Source organism: Rhinatrema bivittatum, chromosome 7 (genome assembly GCF_901001135.1).
Source record: "Rhinatrema bivittatum chromosome 7, aRhiBiv1.1, whole genome shotgun sequence".
In the NCBI taxonomy this organism is placed as follows: domain Eukaryota; kingdom Metazoa; phylum Chordata; class Amphibia; order Gymnophiona; family Rhinatrematidae; genus Rhinatrema; species Rhinatrema bivittatum.
The window spans coordinates 14,858,200-14,882,658 of NC_042621.1; the positions used below are offsets into that span (position 1 = coordinate 14,858,200).

A 24,459-nucleotide genomic window follows, 5' to 3' on the forward strand; every position below is an offset into this window, starting at 1 on the left:
TACCTATTGTCTTTTAATGTATGCTTATTCAGATCCTTAAGACATTTCATGATTTTGAATATATGTTTGTTATTTTTTAGTTTAGTTTTGTTCTCTGTTCTGTTATATTTTGTATTTTATGTTATTTTTACCTTGACCAAAGCTATATTATGTATTCTATATTATATTTGCAATCCACCCAATTCTATCTAGATGGTTGGAAAATAAATCAAGGATATAACCGCATCTCCCCTGCCCAAAATAAAAAATAAAGTGCACACATTGATAACCGTTGGAGAAGTGTCCTGAGGAGTGGGATTATGAGTTTGCATCTAGAGGACATTGGGCATAAGAGGGGATGAAGCATTGTGAGGTGGTTTTCTTGTCCATTTATGGCTACCACCTGTTATTAGAAAGAGTTGCTAGCATTATTATACTCCTGTCAAGCAAAATACCAGCATAAACATAGATACATTGCTTGCTTCGTTTAAAAGCCTTTTTATATTTGTCTTCATCTGTTTTATATATATATATGTTGTGATGTGGTGCAGCCCGGCCGCAGGCAGGAGCTGCCAAGCCACCTTAAAAGCAACGCGAGTACCAAACCCAGACAGCAGGGGGCGCAGGGAAAGATGAGAAGAACTACGAATCCCAGGTTTCCTGAAACACCACCTGACTTGGGAGGAGAGCCTGAAGGTGAACAGGTGTTAGACATAGACCATGATGAGCTAGACACTGATGAGTTCATGGAAGTGGAGGAAGAGGGTGTGCCCACTTGGTGGGAATGGCCACAAAAGCCCAACTCTTGGGAGTCAGAGGAGGAAGAGATGGAGGTAGGTTCAGGGGGAGAAGAGTCCTCCAGTTCGTATATGGATACTGAGTAAGTTGGGGGAGGGGAAGTACACTCCTGAGGCTAAAGGGAAGGCCAGGGAGGAGGGCTCTAGAGGGGCCTGTTATGTTAGATCTGGTAATAAGCGCCGGGCATAAGAAACAAATGGTTACTCCCTAAGAGGCCTGCTGGTAAGAAAACCGGAGGGCTGGAAGGGGATGGGAGGAAGCCTCATGTACAGGTTTGTGTTATGTTATAAAGTGCTTGAAAGGAACTAGCGAGCTCTCTGTGTTGTCTTTGGGGATTGGGGAAGGGGTTCACCTACCCCCAATCCTGCTTGAAGGGAGCCTCGGAGCCCCGCCAAACCAGGGCCAGCGGAAGCACGGACCCAGGGATTTGCGTGAGTCGTCCAACTCTCGAGGCCTCGTTCGCTGGGACGGAAGGTGGAAGGGCGATACCCGAGGCCCCAAGGACGGTGAGCCGTGACAATGTACAAGATATATATATATATGCACAATACAATATATACACAATACAATATATACACAATATATATCTATATGCACAATCAAACCACTTCAGATGGTCCAGAACGTGACGGCCAGGATCCTCACAAACACCAATAAAAGGGAACACATCACCCCTATCCTCCAGAACCTTCACTGGCTGCCAATTAAATTCAGGATACTCTTCAAAGCCCTCATGATGATCCATAAGGCCTTACACAACATCTCCCCCCTCAACCTAACCTTCCAACTTCAGCAGCACATCACCAAGAGACCCATCAGAAGAGCGTACAAGGACATGCTACAAACCCAGCCGGCCGAAACCTCACTTAGGAAACGCGCCCTTTCCACAGCTGGTCCCTCACTTTGGAACTCGCTCCCTGCGGACCTCCGCCAAGAACCCTGCCTTTTGGTATTCAAAAAGAAGCTAAAGACTTGGCTATTTAGCCAAGAGTTCCCTGAGAGCTAAGAGCTGATGAATCGAGCTTTACAGACGCTGGTCCACCAATCCCACTGTAAATATGTTTTGAATTTGTATATGTTTTGAATTGTACTTTATTTTGCTAATCATCTTTTGAATTGCATTCCACTGGTTCTCTGTAAGTTTCAGTTTCAACCTTGTTCCAATGTATCCGCCCCTGTGGCGACAGTTCAGTTCTCTGTAAACCGGTGCGATATGTATACTATACAGGAACATCGGTATATAAAAAAATGAAAAATAAATATGTTAATTTGTTTTAAAATCTGGTGCATGTAGCAACTAAGAATTTGTTGAAATGAATCAAATCAAAGATGATTTGAAATGCATCCATAGTGGCCCATGCCTTCCACTCCTATTTGAAATTCTAGATGCAAAGTAAAAAAAAACCAAAAAAACACCTGAGAAGCAACAACAATTATGCATCCAGATTCAGCTGGCTCTGTTTCTCATTCTAGTTAACCTTTTAGTTTTGGAATGCCACTTCTACATTGTACAAAAATAAAAGACCGGTGCTGTTTAGATGACAGGAATAATCCATTCCAAAGCAGACTGTATTCTTCAGGTCATCCTGGCTATTTTTATCTTCCGCACCGCAGAAGCCAGTTAATGCAGAGCACTCAGATAAGCAAGGCTGTTTGTCTTTTCTATGTAATGGGCTGCAGCATTCTTTTATTTTTTTTTTTCATATTTTCTCTTCCCAGATTTCACTAAGCAAAAAACACGTGGGCTCCGTCTCTCCTGGTAACTTAGTAACCACAGGAACGGCTTCTTGAACTAGCAGGTTAGTAGCCAAGGGCAAACGGTGAGGATGACTCACCACAGTGTGTAACATGCTGTACCTTTCCTGCAGCTCCCTTTAGAACAAGGGGGGAGAAGAGGCAATCAGCACAACATAGGCAAGGAAGTCTGCACTGTTTTCTGGAAATCGGAAAGAACAAAAACTGCTCATTGGCTTAAAAATCTTGCAAAAGCAAAAAAGTACCGTGCAGCTTGAGACCCTCCCTGGAGGTTCAGAGCCCTAAAATACCGCACTGTTCTCTGCCTTAGAAGGAAAAACCATCATAAAAAGTCCTCTCTTCCATAACTTCAGAGCTGTCCTCTAATTGCCCTGCGGAGCTTGTCTGGGAGTTGCTGGAGTTGTTTTACCAAAAAAGGAACAAGGATTGGCTTAGTGCATGAAGGACTCTATCCTCCCTTCGTATGCTTTGTATTTTTCTCTAAGGATGCACAGAGCTAAGGTGCACACTTGCATTTGAATGTGATCTTCCTGCATGAAGTGCTCCATTAACCAAACTTTACTGCCTCCCCTTATGCTCTGCACACAGTGGCACAAGTATAGATTCCAGTTTGGCCCAGGTTTTATTCAATAAACTACAGCTTTTACTCTTGAAATGCTCTCTTTCCCATGACTCGCTTGTAAGTGTTCTGCAATCCATGTTTTGATGTTGATTCATAGCTTGAGAGTTGCTCTGCTGCTATAAGTTGTGTTCATTTACACTAAATGACAGCTGGCAAGGCGCTGTGGAATGAAAGATTATGCAGAGTCAGTCACATTACATTAGGGGTGCACATGGGACAAACTGTGGTTTTTCATTACATTTACCTTTTTTTTCATGTCTTTCAGCATGAGCTAAAATTCAGAAATAAAAAGACGTTTTGTTCTTGTGATGATATTTTGTGCTATTTTAGATAGGAAACAGCACAAAAGGAGACAGATATTGCAAATTCCCTGTTGATTACAAGTTGTAGCACATCCCTACACTAAAATAATCCTGGCACCCTAGGAGGTCCTACTTGCAGGCACGGGCACAGACTGCTTAATAAGTCAATGCCTGAAGCGCCTGCGCCCAGAAACTGGCAGATCAAAGACTGAACCAGACATGATCAAATGGGGCTACCTTAATGGCAAGAACACATGCCAAGCGCCGACCATGCAGCACCTGCTGGCTTGCTGACTCCCTGGGGAGACTTGTATAGGGGAGGACCTTGATGTAGCAAAGAAAAAAGCCTTCCCTTATGCGTGCTTGGGAAAAACACATCTACTATGCGACAAAGACACAAGAAGAATCCATGCAATGTAAATAACGAATGTGTATGAAACATTCTGAAAATGTATTTTCCATTTAATATACAAGGGACTGTACTGAACTTTGGAAGAGCCACATTTGAAAAGTTACTGAGTGTTGCATCCTATGAGAAACCGGCCAACAGAATCTCACATTTCCTTTTTAAAGCCCTTTTTGTTAACTTGAATGTACATACAGTACAACACATGCACAGAAGTGCTAAGCAAATTTCTTGCTTCGAAGCTGCACTTAGTTCAGGTTACTCAAAGTATTTCTAAAAATAAGAACCAAATATTAATGTGGCAGTCTGGAAGGGTGAGAAACAAAAGAACCTTGAAATGTGACCATTTGAATGTATCAGTCGAGCAGGCAGTGTTCTGCACAGGAAGATTAAGGGCCTCAGCTCTTCTGGTTTGTTTGCTTAAAGCTGGAGCACCAGGTCCATTTGTTAAAAGCCCCCTTTCTTATGCTGATCAGTTAACTGCTGGCCAAAGCAAGAACTGAGCAGATATATAGTAAAGGTGATTTCTCTGGGTCCTATACTGCACCCCCATCCCCTAAAAAATCATTACAAACATAGTTTAGATCACATCCCTGCTCAGTATTAAATTGGGATATTAGCAGCAATACAAAATCAGATCCATGCTTTGAGGATTGATTTGGGATGCCCTGGTTGCAGTGGAAGCCACCTGGAGGTAGGGGGAATGAACTGAACAGCTCCTCGTGGTCCCTTCTAGCCCTATCTCTATGAGGTAAGGGCCTAGGGGTGATCAAACAAAGACCTGTGCAAAAAAAAAAATGTTGCACAGGTGTGGTAGTTGGTGGAGCCAGAGAAATTCTGAAATAGAAGCTTTAGGAAAATCAAATGCTATCTGGAGCTAAAACCTAGTTAAAAATAGAATACTTAGCCCAAATAGTTGAAAGGTTTAAACCAGCAAAAATAGCTTATCCACCACAATTCTCAACATTCCCAACATGATTCATGTTTCAACTGTACATCAGTCTTCTTCAGGGGGTTTTATTATAACTTCATATAGGCAAATATTCTCCAATCCTATAAATTAAAAACAAAAACAAAATAAAATCACACCCACAACTATTTTTTCAGAATTATTTGATGCTTAAAAATTGGGAGATTTCTGATTCATAAAAATCATTGTTTATATTGGGAATAAAAATTATATGAGGAGATATCTTTTTGCAAATGACAATAAATGATTGAAATTTCATATTGCTCTAAAGGCTGAATACAGCTTGTGGCCCATTACGTGGCGAGAGGCTGCAGATTAAAACATCTGGGAGCTGTTTTTTATGATATTGTCATTTGCGATTTAAAAGATTTAAAGGATTGTTTCATGAGATTTGGACTTTGATCCTTTTCCCTCTCTGTTTGTCTTTATTGTTGATTATTCTGAGCGGTGGTTGTTTCTGATTTTTGTGATTATTTAACATAATAGTTATCCATCTAAATGGCTTACCCAGCTAAATTCAGCTTTTATCGTCTAAATTCTAGCTGGCTAATAAGGTAGGAGGCTAGAATTTAGCCGGATAAGTTAGGGGCGTAACTGGGAGGAATTAAGTTAACCAGCTAACTCCAATTTTCAGAGTTAACCAGAAAACTTAGCTGGCTAAGGGGCAGATTTTAAAAAGTTGCGCGAGCACGTACTTTTGTTCGCGCAGCAGGCGCGAACAAAAGTACGCTTGATTTTATAAGATACGCGCGTAGCCGCGCGTATCTTATAAAATCTGGGGTCGGCGCGCGCAAGGTCGGCAGCCTGCGCGCGCCGAGCCGCGCAGCCTGCCTCCGTTCCCTCCAAGGCCGCTCCGATTTTGGAGCGGCCTCGGAGGGAATTTTCCTTCACCCTCCCCGCACCTTCCCCTCCCTTACCCACCCCCCCGGCCCTATCTAACCCCCCCCTTACCTTTGTCGGCAAAGTTACGCCTGCTGGAAGCAGGCGTAACTTTGCGCGCGTCAGCCGGCAGCCCCACTCCGTCCTCCGGTCCCAGGGGCTGGTCCGGAGGCCTCGCCCCCGGGCTGGCACCACGCCCCCGGGCCCGCCCCCAAAACGCCGCATCAGTAGGCCCCGCCCCCGACACGCCCCCGACACGCCCCCTTACAAAAGCCCCGGGACTTACGCGCGTCCCGGGGCTTTACGCGCACTGGCGGCCTATGCAAAATAGGCGCGCGAGGTCCCTGCGCGCGTAAATCCAGAAGGATTTACGCGTGCGGGCCTTTGAAAATCCGCCCCTAAGTCTAGTTGAGTCAAAGAGCTATCCTAAAGTTAGCTGGCTATCTAATTAAGGGCCTAACTCATCAAGGCTTTTTCCCATAGACACAGAATGGGAGAAATGCCTTAGTGAAACAGGTCCAAGATAGATGGCTATATTCAATATTGTGCCCTGTTGAATATGCCTCAGAAGTTAGCCTGACAAGTTTATCAGGCTAACTTTGCTATCCACACTGTGTCTGAATATAGACCTCTTTATATTTTAATGATGATTTATTTGAGAGCTCAGTACGCATTAGCTAGGGACTCAGTTATTTCTTTGCTACCTTAACGCCAAGGGAGAGGTGGCTTCCCTGAGAAGAAACCTGCGGATCTTCAGTATCCAGAGGAGGGATGACTTACAACCATCCAAAGAGAAGAAGGAAAGAGAGGAGAAAGAGTTAGGATGGACCCCTCTATAGGGCCCATGAATAGCTACTGGAAATTTGGAGGAGTAATAGGAGTTTCATTCTGATATCAGAAGGGAGAAGAGGAATTTCTCCAACTTTAGAAAATAACTAAAGGCTCTATATTTTGCACTGGAAATTAACACAAAGACATCATAAACAATGAGCACTCTTGTTTTTGTTATGTTGTTTCCTGTTTTACAAAGTATGTTTTTATATGTATGTTTTTTTTTAATTGAGTTGTTTTTTTTCTATTTCTTTTTGTTTTAATGGTTTAATTATGTATGTCTTTTAGGTACTTTGGATCATGCGGACTACCGTCCCCTTAAATAAAATAAAAAATACATAAATATATTTAGTGCCATTCAAGTACTGTGAGGAAACTTAAGGATTTCAGAGGAGAAAACTACATGGAGAGGTAGGATAAATAACTGTGTAAAATGGATTTCACCTTTAATACTTCACCAACATTGGGAGCGAAGCTCTAACTTGCCCTTTGCCAATGGGATGGGAGAAACATCAGAAAAAGACTAAATCCATTGGGGCGGATTTTAAAAGCCCTGCGCACGTAAATCCAGAAGGATTTACACGCGCAGGGCCCTCGTGCGCCGGCGCGCCTATTTTGCATAGGCCGCCGGTGCGCGTAAAGCCCCGGGATGCGTGTAAGCCCAGGGCTTTCGAAAAGGGGCGGGAGGGGGCGTGTCTGGGGCGTTCCCGAAATGACGCGGTGTTTCGGGGGCATGCCGCAGCATTTAGGGGGCGGGCCCGGGGGCGTGGTGCCGGCCCGGGGGCGTGGTCGAGGCCTCCGGACCAGCCCCCGGGACCGGAGGACGGAGCGGGGCTGCCGGCCGGTGCGTGCAAAGTTACGCCTGCTGAAAGCAGGCGTAACTTTGCCGACAAAGGTAGGGGGGTTTAGATAGGGCCGGGGGGGGGGGGGGGTGGGGGGAGGGCGAAGGAAAGTTCCCTCCAAGGCCTCTCCGAAATCGGAGCGGCCTCGGAGGGAACAGGCAGCACGCGCTGGGCTCGGCGCGCGCAGGTTGCACAAATGTGCACCCCCTTGCACGCGCCGACCCCGGATTTTATAAGATACGCGCGGCTACGTGCGTATCTTATAAAATCCAGCGTACTTTTGTTCGCACCTGGTGCGCAAACAAAAGTACGCGATCGCGTATTTTTTAAAGACCTACCCCATTGGCTTTAACATCTTAAATTTAAGCAAGACTGTGAGAAGTCACACATTTATTTAAAGAACTTGTACCATCAAAATGTGAACTGAACCGCTGTCAATATATTTGTATCATTTCACCCTATATTAGTAAAAGCATTGTTGGAAATCAAAGTCAGCTTCCAGTGTGGGGTTTTTGTTTTTTTTTTGCTGCAAAGTGATGTTAGTGCTTATCACTGCTGTATACAAGAACTGTGACCTGGGAATTAAGTGCTTGCAAGGCGAAGGACCTTGACAGTTGTCTTTCCCCTCACTCAGGGAACCTTGCAGTTTGAGATATTTTAGTATTATGAGAAGTTTAGCACCTGAAAACTGTGATTGGAGATACGGCCTCTGGTACCACTATCCAGGTACGAGCAGCCCAAGGGTTACACACGTATCCACCCCTGAGGGTCTGGATTGGTCTTTGGCAGTTTAAAGGGCAGTGCTGGGAACACTGCGGGGGCCAAGCTGAGTTGTGGCAGTGGCCCTGAGAGCTCATACTGGTCGATCTGTTTCTGTAACTAGAAGAGCACTGTAAAGTCTTCTTAAAGAATTATGACATTTGTCTAACTGTGCCAAGTACACAGACCTTGATTAACTGGCCCGAACTGAATTATCCCTGCAGAAAGGTTTGCCCTGTTTAAATAGCTTTGAATAAACCCCTGTACATTATACTTTGGACTAGAGCTGAATTGTATTTTGCAGGAAAGTCCCCAGCCTGACTGTATTTTCCAGACTCGTTGCGTGCACTGAAGAATTCCGATCCTTCTTAAAGGAATAGCTGCAGTGGCTGCCGGCCTTACTCTATGGTGGGCCACTGCGGCCTCGATCTTCCAGCAGCCTTTGAAATTGAGTCGTCAGTGGGGCAGGCGTGAACAAGGAAAACCTCAAGCCATGAAGCGACAAAGAGATTTCAGGTTAGGGGGAAGGGTTTAGGGGCAGAGGCATTAGGAGAGGGCTGGAAGGGATTTTTTTTTAATATATATTTTGTTTCTGGCAGTGGCAGCCTTATATATATATATATATATATATATATATATATATATATATATATATATATATATATTTTTTTTTTTTTTTTTTTAATGAGAAGAATTAAACAAAATGGGAACACTTGTTAACATTTCCTCATTTTCTTTCCTGTTGAGCACTGATTGTAGTTCTGGCTGCTGCATCTCAAGAAAGATATCACAGTGCTAGAAAAAGAGCAGGGAAGGAAAATAAAACTAGTAAAGGGGCTGGATGGGCTCCCTTCCGAGGAAAGGCTTTTCCGAGCTTTACAATTTCATGAGTGGCACAGGACAGGTTAATAGGGAATGTATTTCTTTTAATTTATCAAGCACTGCTAGGACTACAGGAAATTCCATGAAAGTAACAAAATAACGTTAAATCACATTTTAAAAAAGGTATTTTTTTCCAGCCAGCAGACAGTCGGGCTGTGGAATTTGTCCGCAGAGAACGTGATCAAGCTGCTCTTAAACCAGATCTGGGCAATTTCTGCAGGCCAGGTCCATAAAAAAGTATTAGCCAGACAGACTTGACTGTTTCCACGTCATGAATGTGGGCGCGAGCAGTAGGGAATGGATTTTCCTATTAGGATCTGCCGGCTTCCACCGAGTGATCTGGATTGGCCAATGTTAGAGACTGGGTGCTGGGCTTGATGCACCATTGGTCTGCCTCAGCCTGGCATTTCTTTATTTCTTTATTTAAGTTTTTTATATACTAACATTCAAGACGATAGTCCCATCATGCTGGTTCACAAGAAACAGGAGTGCAGAATATAATAAAACAACTTGAACATTAGTGCAGAAAAGGCAGTTACATGTAACAAGGAAATATAGAACTTGGAATAAGAAGGAAAATGAATATAAGATAATTACATATAATAACATTGTAAGAGGTGGCTATTGATGATATTGCTGGCGATGAGTGTTAATTGTTGGGAATTAAATAATGTTGGAGTTAGGAAAGGCCTGTGTGAACAGCCAGGTCTTGAGTCTTTTCTTGAAGGTTGAGATGCAGGGTTCCATTCTAAGATCTGGGGGGATGGAGTTCCATAGGGTGGGACCAGCTGTGGAGAAGGCCCGATCTCTTAGTGTAATGTGTCTTGTAGTTTTGGCTGGAGGTACTTGAAGTGATCCTTTGTAAGCATCTCTTGTCGGTCTTGTTGAGTTGTGTAATCGGAGGGGGATTTGAAGATCAATTGGGGCTAGTTGATGGATGTTTTGGAAGATGGTGAGAATGGCCTTGTAGATTATTCTGAAGTGGATGGGCAGCCAATGTAGGCACAACAGGATCGGGGTTATGTGTTCTCTTCTCCTGGTGTTAGTGAGTATACGGGCGGAGGTGAACCCCCAGCACAACGGCACATGGCCGCTGTGCTGGGAGTCTCTGACCCCGCCCATCCCCATCCCCACCCCCAGGACCATCACGCCCCCTCCCTGCCCCTTTTTCGAAGCCTGGGGACGTATGTGCATCCCGGGGCTTTATGTGCGTCGCCGGGCCTTTCTAAAATAGGCCCGGCGTGTGTAGGCTTTTGAAAATCTGCTCCAATGGTTGTAGACAGCCAGGGCATCTATATAAAAGAATGGACACATCTACACACAGAACACATATTAATAGTACCTGTGTGTGGGAGGGGTGCAAGACTCTCTTAGTTAAAAAATAGCACTGGCAAATGTGGTATGGCACCAACCTCCTGGTCGTTCAAGAGGCGGGTCACTAGCTTAGCAACACTCATGTACATTAGAAAGCCCAGAATAATGAAAAAATCCACATATGCAGAAGGTTTTTGCACCTAAACTAACTTAGCACTTGAAAAGTTTCATTAACATATGGTTTTTTTAACCCATAAAGATCCCTAACTACAAACAAACCCCAGAACTGGCTCAGGCTGACCAAGACTGTTGCACAGCTACCAATGAGACCCAGAATACGTCTTAATACATGTCCACTACTGAATACTAACTTTCAAACTAATGTTAAATGCATTCTACGGCAGCTTAATGCAGTTTGTTCCATTGTCCATAACTGCTTTGAAAACCAAACTCGAGGCTAATTCAAAAGCTGTTTTCCCATTCTTGGCACCATTTTTAAAAATGATTTCTCCCAGGCTATATCCTGTAAAATAAGGGGCTCCCCCATTTGATAAGAAAGTTAAATGATGTCTGTGCTGCAAATAAATATATACATATATGCGTGCATGCGTATGTGTTTGTGTGTGTATACGTCACATTTTATGACACTGTTTATGTGGTCTGAAAGACTGTGTGGAAAACATCAATTAAATATTTCCCAACCTATAAAGAATCCTGTGTCTGCATGTAAACTTCACACTGTCATCGGAATATCCCAGGGGCAATAATCAGGATTATAGACCGGTTGCATGTGTGATGACCCTGACTATACCCGGACAGCTTATTGCTGGACACAACCCCCTCCCCCTCCTCCTCCCAAGCGTTTGCAACTATAAATCACTGTTTCTTATTGAATTGCCCGAGTACTTACTGAGGAGTTAAGTGTATGGCGTAGAAATCGCACAACTTTGGAATCTGAAGCCGGGCAGGCCAACGCCATGTATCGATTCCGGAAAGTCCCATAGATTTTGAGGTGGAATCCTGGTCTCGTTGCTGCCTGCTGCAAGCCCAGTGATTCCTTCCCACTGGAAGAGATGTCCACGCCATAAGCGGAGAGATCGAAGTACAGGTTATGAGCCTGGATCTCTGGGGTTGGGACCTGCAGTGTTTAAAGAACAGCAGAAAACTGATTGTACTGTTTGGCTATCAACTACCCCCTTTAACAGAATTCTTTGTGGACCTCAGGACCTTATCAGAAACCTATGAATCTGGCTGATTAGGTTAACACAGTTTTTAATTTCCTGCAGGAGATGAAATGTTTGCACATCTGCTTTCTGTTTCTCTATGAGAAAGAAGGATATCTGCTGCAGCCCATGATAAAATAAAATGGCACAAACAATTCCTGAGCTGAGCATGAAAATAAATAAAAGGCACCCGTCTCATGGAGTAAAGAGAGGCGGAACATCTGTAGCTGACTATCAACCTCATAGACAGCATTCTGGTAACCAAACGCCTTGCTCTTAAGGGGATTCTCTCATATAAGGATCCATTCTAATATTTTATTTTATTAATAATGATTTAAAAAAAACAGATGCAGTTGTTCATCTGGCAAAAAGCTTTCTTCCTGCAAAAGGGCCAGATTTAAGATCTGAAGGTTACAACTAGCTTCAACCCAGAGCACATGGCCATGCCCAACGGAACACCAATTGAAGTCTCAATGTACATTTCCACTGTGTATATAAGTGTTCAGACAAAGGAGCAATCTAGAGGTCCCTATTCAGACACAGTCCGGAGAGCAAAGTCAGGCAGATAAACTTATCCGGCTAAAATTGGAGGCAACTTGAATGGTGCAGCCAACTATTGAATACAGCCAGCCATCTTAAAGTTAGTTGGCTAACTATAGCTGGCTAGCTTTAGGGCAGCTCTTTGGCCTAACCAGACTTAGCCGGCTAAGCCATCCTCCTAATTCTGAATATTGCAGTAAGCCAGTTAACTTAGCTGGCTAATTCAACTCCTCCCAGTTATGCCCCCGGAATGCCCCTAACTTATCCGGCTAAATTCTAGTCACCTAATTTATTAGCCGACTAGAAATTTGCTGGATATGTGCCCAAATATTCATTTAGCCAGCTAACTTCTGAGTTAGCCAGTTAAATGCTTTTGAATATGGACCTCTACATCCATTTTTTTTTTAAATTATTTATTCTGAAATTGGTTATTAAAATAGATATGTGTATTGCAGTTAACTGAGTGGGAACCCTCGCAGAAGCAGGACCTTAATTTGAGCAAAAGCGAGAATAACAGAGCTGGATGTTTGAAAGGGGAAGGCATTATTTTTTTTCCCTGAAGATGGCCTCACTAGCACGGGGGCTGTCACATTTTAAATAAGTAATTAAGAAAATGAAGCTAAAGACATCATCCTCTCCTCCCTCCCTTCACCCCGACACACTCACACACACACTACATTAAAGATTGGTTTCACTTTTTGATACAGTGCAAAACTGTTTTCAGAATTTACCAATGAAAACGGCCCAGTATTTTCAGTGGAAAAAAGAAAAAAGGTTGACAGAGCAAAACTGGGTGTGCCTGGCCCAGCCAGTTCTGCACTTGTGCTATGTGCTGTACGTCCAAGCTGGTGTCTTGCAGCATATGCTGCCTGCCGGAATTCCTGCCATCTGATTATGGAGGCAATTCTCAAGCTGTCTGCCCTGGGACAAAGGTGGCACGTGCTTCCTAACCTGGCAGGCTTTGGGCCGATTTTGAAAGTGAAAGTTACATGTGGACTCACTTGGAAAACTGCTGCGGGTCCAAACTTCGCATGGTCTCTGGCACCCGCCTGGCGGATGGGTAGAGTTTTGCTTGAAAAGTCCGTGCAGCGATTTGAAAATGCCATCTACGCCAGTGTTTTTCCTCCCTTTTCCCCCCCAAGGTAGTCCTCTGAATGAGGTGAAAAGGTAAACACGTCGCCAAAGAACACATGCACGTTCCACCACGTTGAGGGTGCACAGTTTTCAGAAAACCAATTTATGTGGCATAAATGTTTTAGCTGCATAAATGTTTTTCGAAATTGGCCTCCATATTTTCATGACTGGCACAAAGAGGTATAGGATATCAATATTAGGGACCTTTATTTTCCGTTTTTATTTTCCCTGGGAATTTATCAGTGTTTATTATAATGAAGAAAAATGGGAGAAACATGTTTTACACTGATTTTTCTCCAGTTTAAGGGTCTCATTTACTGAGCATTTATTCCATAGACACAGAATGATAGTCTTAATAAATCAGGCCCTATGTTACGATGAACACTGATAAATTCCCAGGGAAAATAACATAAAAGTTGAAAATGAAGATCCCTAGATATGATTTATACAATATTTTTTTTTCCTATAGGCACAAGATAGGGTAAAAACCTTTTAATAAAGCATGTGAATATATTGAAAATTGCATGACCTTCATTATCCCTTTCCTGATAGACAGGGTCACTCTCCTGCCATCACTAACATCTGAACTTAGATGGAAGATGCCATAGAGCAGTCCTCCTGATTTTAGTTCAAACTAAGAGCAAGAAGTCTAAAATGCTTGTCCTTCCTTAATTCGGCATACTGCCTCATTTAAAATATCGTAAAGCATCTACATTGCCCTATTCCGTAAGAAACTAGAGTGTAGGTCTGTCTCGGCCCTTCTGTATAGAAGGAGAGGAACTTTCCAGTAAAGGGAGGTTCGGGGCATTAAATAGTTATCTGAGTGACAGGTGAGTCCTAAAGGGTGGGACAGAGTCAAAAAGTTTTAAGAGGACTCCTTTGGGAATCACTGCCAAGAGAGGCAAGCAAGGGGCTGAGGTTGTCAAGGCTCTTGGGAAGCGATAAGTTAGTTGCCACAGTACTCAAGTGCTCTGAAGTGCTATCTTTCTGTCTTAGAACTGTGCAGGAATTACTTCTGGAGAAAGACTATTTTCCTTTACATTTTTTTTTAATCTTTTTGCTCTGCATAATGCTAGACTATCTACTATTTATTTTATCTTCAGTAAAGTAACTTGGTGATTGAAAACACAATGCTGGACCTTTGGACTGCATGCACAGCAGGTAGGGGTGTATTTTTTTTTTTTTTTTCTGAATGTGATCCCCTGAGCCTTCCAGGTCATCTCCCCCCCCCCCGGTAGTAGAATCCATGTTTCCAAACGCTGCACTGAGTGGAGAAATGCTCTGCAGTCTCAGAAGCATGGCCCTTTGTGAATGGGAAGGCTAAAAGAACAAATGCAAAATAAGACATAAAAGAGAAATCTGTGATTTCCGAGTAGAAGGAAGTTAAAGACTATGCCACAGAATGCAAAAGAAGGTTAATAACGTTTCCAATCCCATTTGCATACTTTCCCAGTCAATAGCCCTATCAATCAAGGAGGAACAATGCCTGCACTGACTTAACCACTTTCATAAATAGGTCATCTCTCAATGACTCCATTATAACCAAATCATCAAAACATAACTCCTTTCATCCTCGCTTTCTTAGGGCCCAAAATGAATTCAAGTGATCACTATCTTCTCCAATTGCCTAATTTCTACCTTTATGTAATTGGCGTTTTCAGTTGCTTTCTCCTCTGTAAACCTGGGCAGCCATGACATTCCTGGTGAATCCTCTCCCTTGATTCTGCCAGCCCAGAAACCAAGTAAGAAAAAATCCCAGAGGCCTATTTATCAGAGCCTGTAAAAGAGTGTATACTAAACAGAGCAACATCAGGCATTCAAGCCGGCTCCACCCTAACAGGTCGATATAGTAAAGTGTGCTCCGTCGGAGCGCACTGTCAGCCTGCTCTGGACGCGTGTTTTCCCTTACCCCTTATTCAGTAAGGGGAGGAAAACACGCGGCCCACCCGCGGCACCTAATAGGGCCCTCAACATGCAAATGCATGTTGAGGGCCCTATTAGGTATGCGCGCGGGATCCAGTAAGTAAAATGTGCAGCCAAGCCGCACATTTTACTCTAAGAAATTAGCGCCGACCCAAAGGTCGGCGCTAATTTCTTCCGGCGCCAGGAAAGTGCACAGAAAAGCAGTAAAAACTGCTTTTCTGTGCACCCTCCGACTTAATATCATAGCGATATTAAGTCGGAGGTCCCCAAAAGTAAAAAAAAGTAAAAAAAAAAATAAAAAAATTTGAATTCGGCCCGCGGCTGTCAGGCCGAAAACCGGACGCTCAATTTTGCCGGCGTCCGCTTTCCGAGCCCATGGCTGTCAGCGGGCTCGAGAACCTACGCCGGCAAAATTGAGCGTCGGCTGTCAAACCCGCTGACAGCCGCCGCTCCTGACAAAAAGGAGGCGCTAGGGACGCACTAGTGTCCTTAGCGCCTCCTTTTCCCCGCGTCGCCTAATTTGCATACTGAATCGCTCGCACCGGCGAAGGGCCGGTGTGCGCGCCGGGAGAGCGGGCATTCGTCCGCTCTCCCGCGGTCTTACAGTATCGACCTGTAAGAGAGCTCAGAAAGTCAGCACTCAGGGCAGTTCCCCTGAAAGCAAAGATAAGACCTTGAGCCCTGGTGGGAATAGGCAGGCCCGGGACTCTCCTGTAATCTAACTGTTCTACTTGTGCACATGAGGGGAAAGGCAGTCCCTTTAACATCAGTGTCCTACTTCTGTGCAATACTTGTTTGAATGTGAATGTTACAAGGTTTTGTTCCATGAGGAGAAGGCAGCTCCTATTTCAACATTGGCCTGACTAAGAATACTAAAAGGGGCAGATTTTCAAAGCCTTAGGCGTGTAGGGGGGGGTTACGCGCGCCGGGCCTGTTTTCAAAAGGCCCAGCGGCGCGAGTAAAGCCCCGGGACCCGCGTACGTCCCGGGGCTTTTCTGAATGGGCGAACGGGAGGCGTGGCCGAGGACTCCGGCACAGCGGCCGGGGGATCGCACGCCGGCCCAGCACTCGGCCAGTAGGCGTAACTTCAAAAACAAAGGTACGGGTTTTTTTTTTTTCGGGCTGGGGGGGAAAGGAAGGTGAGGGGGAGGGAACAGGGAATGCCTGCTGGTTCTTTTTTACTCAACGCACAATTAAACTCTGGAATTTGTTGCCAGAGGATGTGGTTCGTGCAGTTAGTACAGCTGTGTTTAAAAAAGGATTGGATAAGTTCTTGGAGGAGAAGTCCATTACCTGCTATTAAGTTCACTTAGAGAATAGCCACTGCCATTAGCAATGGTTACATGGAATAGACTTAGTTTTTGGGTACTTGCCAGGTTCTTATGGCCTGGATTGGCCACTGTTGGAAACAGGATGCTGGGCTTGATGGACCCTTGGTCTGACCCAGTATGGCATTTTCTTATGGTCTCAGGGCGCACAACGTGCACTAGTGTGCACCCCCCTTGCATGCGCCAACCCCTGATTTTATAACATGCGCACGGTTGCGTGCGCATGTTATAAAATACGGTGTACATTTGCCAAGACTGCTTTTGCTGTCTCATAGCGCCATTTATCTCATATACTAACGGCATGTGTTAATGCATTTAGCACATTTTGGAGAATAGGCCCCATAGCTAAGAAGAGAATTCACAAAAAAAAAAACAGGCCACTGCTTTTATTGAACCAATTTAACAATGTCACAAATTGTGGATACCCAAGCCAAGCTTACACAACTCCCCAAATAGATGACAATGCTGTATGACTGTTATTGGACTAACTAGGACAAGTCTTCCCAAACCTGTCCTGGAGACCCCACAGCCAGTCAAGTTTCCAGGATATGCATAATGAATATGCTTGAGATAAATTTAGCACTGGGTTTTCCAATGTATGCAAATTCATAACTTGCATATTCATTGTGGATGTCTTGGCTGTGGGTTCCCCAGGACAGATTTGGGAAGCCCTGAACTAGGAAGTCTCAGATCGCCCAGTGTTATCACCAGCTAGGCTGCGCTTTCTCCAGCGTGGCTGTACCCACATCATACCCTGCAGCTTTCCGGGGTCACCCAGCATCACATCATCTTCCGTCATCAGCCATTGCTCATTCTGCTCTGTGCTGTTTATCTTAGGAGGAGGGACTTCCCTCCATCCAGGGTGGCAGTGTACTGCTTATGCTCCTCCTTGAAGTGGACATCCTTTTCATAGATCTCTTTGCTCAGGTACCCTGGTGCTCTTTCCTCAAGCTGTGACATAACTATAAGCTAATGTACAAACCACACTGCCCTTTGCAAAACATTATAAGGGTGGGTGGGAGGGAAACACACCATGGCAGGGTGAAGAAAAGCCAGAGAGCCCAGTAGGGATGTTCCTTATAACCTTCTCCCAACCAGCTCACTTTCCCAGCATCCTTTTGGCCTTCTAGCAGCTCCCTGACCTGCACTCACCAGCTAACAGGTATCAGGTTATAACATGGCCACAGGGAGGCTGAATAATGACAGTGGAGGAAGAGGGAGAGTTCAGGGAACGTGGCACCATGTTAGGTTGGGCTGTTCGCCCTGGTCTGGGGCCTCTCTTTACCTTGCTTGAATTTGTAAACAAGAAAAAAGAAATTGCAAGTGTTAATTGCTTATAATGGCTATATTGGTAACCAAGGATGCTCATGCAATGGAGGTTTTATACGATGTTTTAGTGGTGCCTGAAATTAGTGTATAGTATCAGAACTAGCCTTGGAAACTATATCCATGCTAGTGGCCTGACCTCCGACAGAGGACCTTATTGCGTTGAACTTTCTCTGATAAGACACTTGTCAGGAAATTCTATTTGTACTTCACAACAGTTTCCCTCCCAGGCCGCTCCAATTTAGGAGCGGCCTGGGAGGGAACTTCCGTACCCCTATACTAACCTTCCTACCCCTTCCCCTAACCTTCCCGCCTCCTAACCCCCCTCCCCCCAAAATCCTTGTCTTACCATTTGCTCCTGCCTTGGGGCAGGAGCAAGTTGCGCACGCTGGCACCCTGCTGGCACCCGATCCCCTGGCACAGTGGCAAATGGCCGCTGGGTCGGGCACCTCTAGCCATGCTCCGCTCCACCCCCTCCCCACCCCTTTCCCGACGCCCCGGAACTTACATGCGTCCCGGGGATTTACGCTCGTGGCTGGGCCTTTGAAAATTGGCCCGGCGCGCATAAACCTGGCCATGCGCATAAATCCCCGGGATTTACGCGTGTAAGGTTTTGAAAATTTACCCCTAAATGTTTTTTTTTTTTTTTTTAAATTTTTTATTTATGCCATATTTCAATAACAGAAGGAAAAAAGAATTAAAGATACATTATTAATAAGTCATAATACACATAATCTCCATAACAAGAAATATGTATTTAGTATCTACTTCATTTTAAGCTGTAATCCACTAGGAGTTTTTAATTTAAGGAAAATTGAGCGGAATTCAGGAAACTTAACTATTGAAAAAAATAAGGTAGCGTCTGAACTTTCCTTTTATGCCTCTAAACCCCTGGCCAAAGAATCTTGGGCTCGTGAATCCAAATAGACTCTTAATTGGGTAATATCGTAGAAAATAAATTTCTGATTTTGACACATAACTTCGCATTTACACGGGAACCTGACAAGCATTTTCCCTCCCATACGTTCCACCTCATTTTTCATTTCAAGGAATTTCTTCCTTCTTATCTGTGTTTGACGTGATAAGTCTGGGTAAATCCATATGGGAGCCCCGTGAAATTTCTCTAGCCTATTTCTCATAAACATGCGGAGTACTGCATCTCTGTCAGCCGGAAATACAAAAGATATATGCAATGTAGCTCTGGTTGCTATTTCTGTATCTAGGGATGACTCGATCAATTCTGAAATATTCAATTGTGGATTTATGGTCTTATTCTCAGGGTTTACACCCTTCTGCTTTCTTTCCACATAATATATTTTTGTGATGGGAGGGATAGCATTTTCTGACATTTTTAATACAGCGCTAAGATATTCTTTAAACATGTCTCTCGGTGTAATCATGTCATGTTTTGGAAAATTGAGAATTCTCAAGTTCAAATAGCGCAACAAATTTTCAATTGTCTCAAGTCTTTTATCATACACAATTTCTATTTTAGAAATTTTTTGAGAACCACCCTGTAATTAGTTTATCCTCCTCTCCATGTTTTATAGTTCTCAGGGAGGGCTAGATTTAGATTTCAGGCACCCCTAGGTGCAGGAGCAGGGGGGGACGTCCCCCTCTGCAGATGTGGGGGTGAAAGGGGCGCTTTCTCCTATGTTCAGGAGGTCCTCGTTGTTCATCCTGCATTAGAGTTTCCTGCTCCACCCCAGCTGGTGGCAATTCTCTTCCACAGTGCTCCAAATGCTGTCAGCCCACGAGCCCCTGCGCCTTTCAGAGGGTGCGATGGAAAGCTGCTTCTCGGGAGAAAGTGCCACCGGGCTTGAGGAAAAGGAGGAGGTGCCCCCAGTCAGCTGCATGCTCTAACTAGTGGGGAAGTAGGTCCAATGGCTAACATTTTTTTTACATCTGTTGCGCCCGGTCGCACCCTCAATTCTGGGAAGAGTGGCGGCCTCCGCCAGCGAACGCCAACCTCCCTGGCATCCCCGGGACGGCATGGGCGAAGCCAACCGCCGTCCTGTTACTGGAGTTACCCAGCACGCGCACAGGCCATCTTTAATACACGTCATGGCGGGAACCTCAGGGGCATCCCCTCCTCATGACATCCCTGCCTCACTGTATTTAAGCTGGCTGGCCCTACACTTGGGACGAGTCAGCAAGGAGTTTCCTCATTGCTGAATCCTCTTCATTGGGCTTCCGGTTCCAGTTCCTGGCTTGCTGTGTGAACGCTCCGAGGACCCGCTCCTCGGGAGCTCTTCCGCGTTCCTAGGCTATCTGCTCCTCGGAGGGCCTTCCTGCCTTTGAACTCCTGTTTGTTCTACTCCTCAGGACTTCCTCTGGAACCACGTCTCGTGAGTACTTTAATTCTCAATTTAATGATGTTATACCGTATCATGTCATTAAGGCCAGCCTTTGACATTCTGTTTTATGTAAACCGATGTGACATAACATATCGAATGTCGGTATAGAAAATCAAATAAATAAACACTTCTACTCTATCAAGCCTTGCTGGGATTACCTGCAGTGTACCCCGTGCCTCGGGCCACTACCGTCTTCTCCTCAGCAGGAGTCACTTCACCATACCCTGTGCTGTAAATTACTGCCTCGACCTTCTGAACTTCCAGACCTCTGACTACCTCGGTATCACCTCCTTTGTACAGTCATCCTCTGCATACCCCGCGCTGCGGGCCACTACCAGATCTGCACACCTGAGGTAATTGCTCCATCTCCGAGTATACTGTCTGGCGTACCCCACGTTGCTGGCCACTGCCGGATCTGCACATCGGAGGTAATTGTTTCACTCCTGAGAAGGCTGCCTGGCGTACCTTACTCCACAGACTACTACCAGATATCTACATCTGAGGTATCACCTTGGGCATGCCCCTTTATCAAGAACTGTATCTACTGCAGTTCCCACTCCACGGGTTCTGCTCCTGAACTATTCTTTGACTGCAGTTCCCCGCTCCACGGGTTCTGCTCTCTTCTCTATAATAAAGTCTCTCTTACAGCAGTGTCCTAAGCCTCTGAGACCGTGCCTACCGACGGTGAGGCCCACAGGGCTCCTCCCTGTGGGCGGAGTCATCTCTCACCTCAGCCCAGGGTTCACATCCATACTAAAACATAACATCATTACAAAGACTAAACATTTTCTCTTGGCATGCACACAAAGAGATTCTAAGAGCTTGCCTAATTTATCAGCTTTGTGTCAGTTTCTCAGGGGTTTTTTTTGTTCTCCCTCTAAGTTCCTGCCTCCTAATCAGTGTGGCATGGCCCAGTTCAGGTTGTCATGTCAGGTATGTACATTATGTATTACAGAGAGTGCCAAATGTTTACATCTTCTATTTGCTGCACTCGAGAGGGAAAAGGAAGCACAATGGAAATGAAAAGTACTTCAAAGGAGAGAGCTCTCTGGTGACTAAGGAATGACTCCCCAAAACACTGACTTGTGCTATTTTCCAACTTCAATCAATTCCCTTATTCCATGAACACATTTTAGGAATGGTTTCCTCCTGATCCCCGCATGAGTGCCCTGTTTGTACTGTTCTCCACCAGATGGCTCCACACAAGCTAGGATTTTACTTTCTTCTGGCTATTTTTGCACGTGTATTACAGCGCCCTAACGAGGGATGTAGATTATTCAAGGTAGGATTTTACTTTCTTCTGGCTATTTTTGCACGTGTATTACAGCGCCCTAACGAGGGATGTAGATTATTCAAGGTAGGATTTTACTTTCTTCTGGCTATTTTTGCCCGTGTATTACAGCGCCCTAACGAGGGATGTAGATTATTCAAGGTAGGATTTTACTTTCTTCTGGCTATTTTTGCACGTGATTTACAGCACCCTAACGAGGGATGTAGATTATTCAAGGTAGGATTTTACTTTCTTCTGGCTATTTTTGCACGTGATTTACAGCACCCTAACGAGGGATGTAGATTATTCAAGGTAGGATTTTACTTTCTTCTGGCTATTTTTGCACGTGATTTACAGCACCCTAACGAGGGATGTAGATTATTCAAGGTAGGATTTTACTTTCTTCTGGCTATTTTTGCACGTGATTTACAGCACCCTAACGAGGGATGTAGATTATTCAAGGTAGGATTTTACTTTCTTCTGGCTATTTTTGCACGTGATTTACAGCGCCCTAACGAGGGATGTAGATTATTCAAGGTAGGATTTTACTTTCTTCTGGCTATTTTTGCACGTGTATTACAGCGCCCTAACGAGGGATGTAGATTATTCAAGGTAGGATTTTACTTTCTTCTGGCTATTTTTGCACGTGATTTACAGCGCCCTAACGAGGGATGTAGATTATTCAAGGTAGGATTTTACTTTCTTCTGGCTATTTTTGCACGTGATTTACAGCGCCCTAACGAGGGATGTAGATTATTCAAGGTAGGATTTTACTTTCTTCTGGCTATTTTTGCACGTGATTTACAGCGCCCTAACGAGGGATGTAGATTATTCAAGGTAGGATTTTACTTTCTTCTGGCTATTTTTGCACGTGATTTACAGCGCCCTAACGAGGGATGTAGATTATTCAAGGTAGGATTTTACTTTCTTCTGGCTATTTTTGCACGTGTATTACAGCGCCCTAACGAGGGATGTAGATTATTCAAGGTAGGATTTTACTTTCTTCTGGCTATTTTTGCACGTGTATTACAGCGCCCTAACGAGGGATGTAGATTATTCAAGGTAGGATTTTACTTTCTTCTGGCTATTTTTGCACGTGTATTACAGCGCCCCTAACGAGGGATGTAGATTATTCAAGGTAGGATTTTACTTTCTTCTGGCTATTTTTGCACGTGATTTACAGCGCCCTAACGAGGGATGTAGATTATTCAAGGTAGGATTTTACTTTCTTCTGGCTATTTTTGCACGTGATTTACAGCGCCCTAACGAGGGATGTAGATTATTCAAGGTAGGATTTTACTTTCTTCTGGCTATTTTTGCACGTGTATTACAGCGCCCTAACGAGGGATGTAGATTATTCAAGGTAGGATTTTACTTTCTTCTGGCTATTTTTGCACGTGTATTACAGCGCCCTAACGAGGGATGTAGATTATTCAAGGTAGGATTTTACTTTCTTCTGGCTATTTTTGCACGTGATTTACAGCGCCCTAACGAGGGATGTAGATTATTCAAGGTAGGATTTTACTTTCTTCTGGCTATTTTTGCACGTGATTTACAGCACCCTAACGAGGGATGTAGATTATTCAAGGTAGGATTTTACTTTCTTCTGGCTATTTTTGCACGTGATTTACAGCACCCTAACGAGGGATGTAGATTATTCAAGGTAGGATTTTACTTTCTTCTGGCTATTTTTGCACGTGATTTACAGCACCCTAACGAGGGATGTAGATTATTCAAGGTAGGATTTTACTTTCTTCTGGCTATTTTTGCACGTGATTTACAGCACCCTAACGAGGGATGTAGATTATTCAAGGTAGGATTTTACTTTCTTCTGGCTATTTTTGCACGTGTATTACAGCGCCCTAACGAGGAATGTAGATTATACATGCAGGAGCTCCTAACCTGACAGTGACAGAAAAACAGTAAAATGTAGTTATTGGATTTTGTGCACACCTTTTCATTGCTAGCTCAAGGCAAGTTGTTCTTTGTAATTTTCTGCCTGCCTCAGTTTTTTGTAAACCGGCGTGATGTGTCTCACGAACGTCGGTATAGTAAAAGTTCTTAAATAAAGTTACATTCAGGCATTCCCATATCCCCAGAGGGCTTACAATCTAGGGGGCAGATTCAATAATGCGTGGGTTAAAACTCTGCACTGAAACTCAGTGCACAGTTTCTAAATGCACAGGTTACAGATTTTTTTTTTTTAACACTCAGTGCTGTAAGCTAATATTATGCTAATACTTTGGGAGTTTAACATGTGCTGATTGGAAAATGTGTGCACAAACCAGAGTTAAAATAAGCACTCAGCAAAAGCTGAGCACATTTTAAACTCAGGGAAGCAGGGGAGTCTCTCAGATGTAATTTATGCACACAAAACTCATGTTTTGTGCACATAAAAGGCATTCAGCAGAGAAATCAATTTCTGAGTGCATAAATCCCAATTACAGTTCCCATTGTCAGAATTTCAGCTTCTGCCCCATGACTGACACAGGTGTTGGAAATTTTTCTCCACTTCTAATTAGGAATAAAATTTTCAGTGCAAAGAAAACCTGAGGTAAGCCAGCACACCTCTCTGCATGCAAGGGCACTAAACAGGATGCACGGTATTATACATAAGAACATAAGATTTGCCATACTGGGTCAGACCAAAGGTCCATGAAGCCCAGCATCCTGTATTCAATAGTGGCCAATCTACGTCACAAATACTTGGCACAATCCCGAGAGGTAGATAGATTCCATGCTGCTTATCCCAAGAATAAGCAGTGGCTAACAGCAACTCCACCTTAATAATGGTTTATGGAAGCACATAAGAAAATAAGGTTTTGTAAGTTTAACTAGTGGGGTTAGGGGAGGGGAGCTACCAGCATTAGGAGCTGCAAATAGCCATTGCTGCAGTTATACCTCCTCGCTCAAGCAGCTACAAGATATCTGCAATTATTTACTGATTTATATCTGGGTGAAGTATATTCCTTGTCTGGTTTGTGTAATATTTTGTGCCTTTGGGAGTCGGGGTATCTTA

General features: G+C 44.2%; 1 protein-coding gene across 2 annotated transcripts in view; it reads right to left on the minus strand.

Moving 5' to 3' along the window:
• Nucleotides 1–24,459, minus strand: part of LOC115095013 — a 121,941-nt gene that overhangs the window by 13,084 nt on the left and 84,398 nt on the right. For both annotated transcript variants that reach the window (XM_029608167.1, XM_029608166.1), the window contains exon 3: nt 11,250–11,477. In XM_029608167.1, coding sequence (XP_029464027.1) covers nt 11,250–11,477 — 228 coding nt within the window. The remainder of the gene's footprint in view (nt 1–11,249; nt 11,478–24,459) is intronic.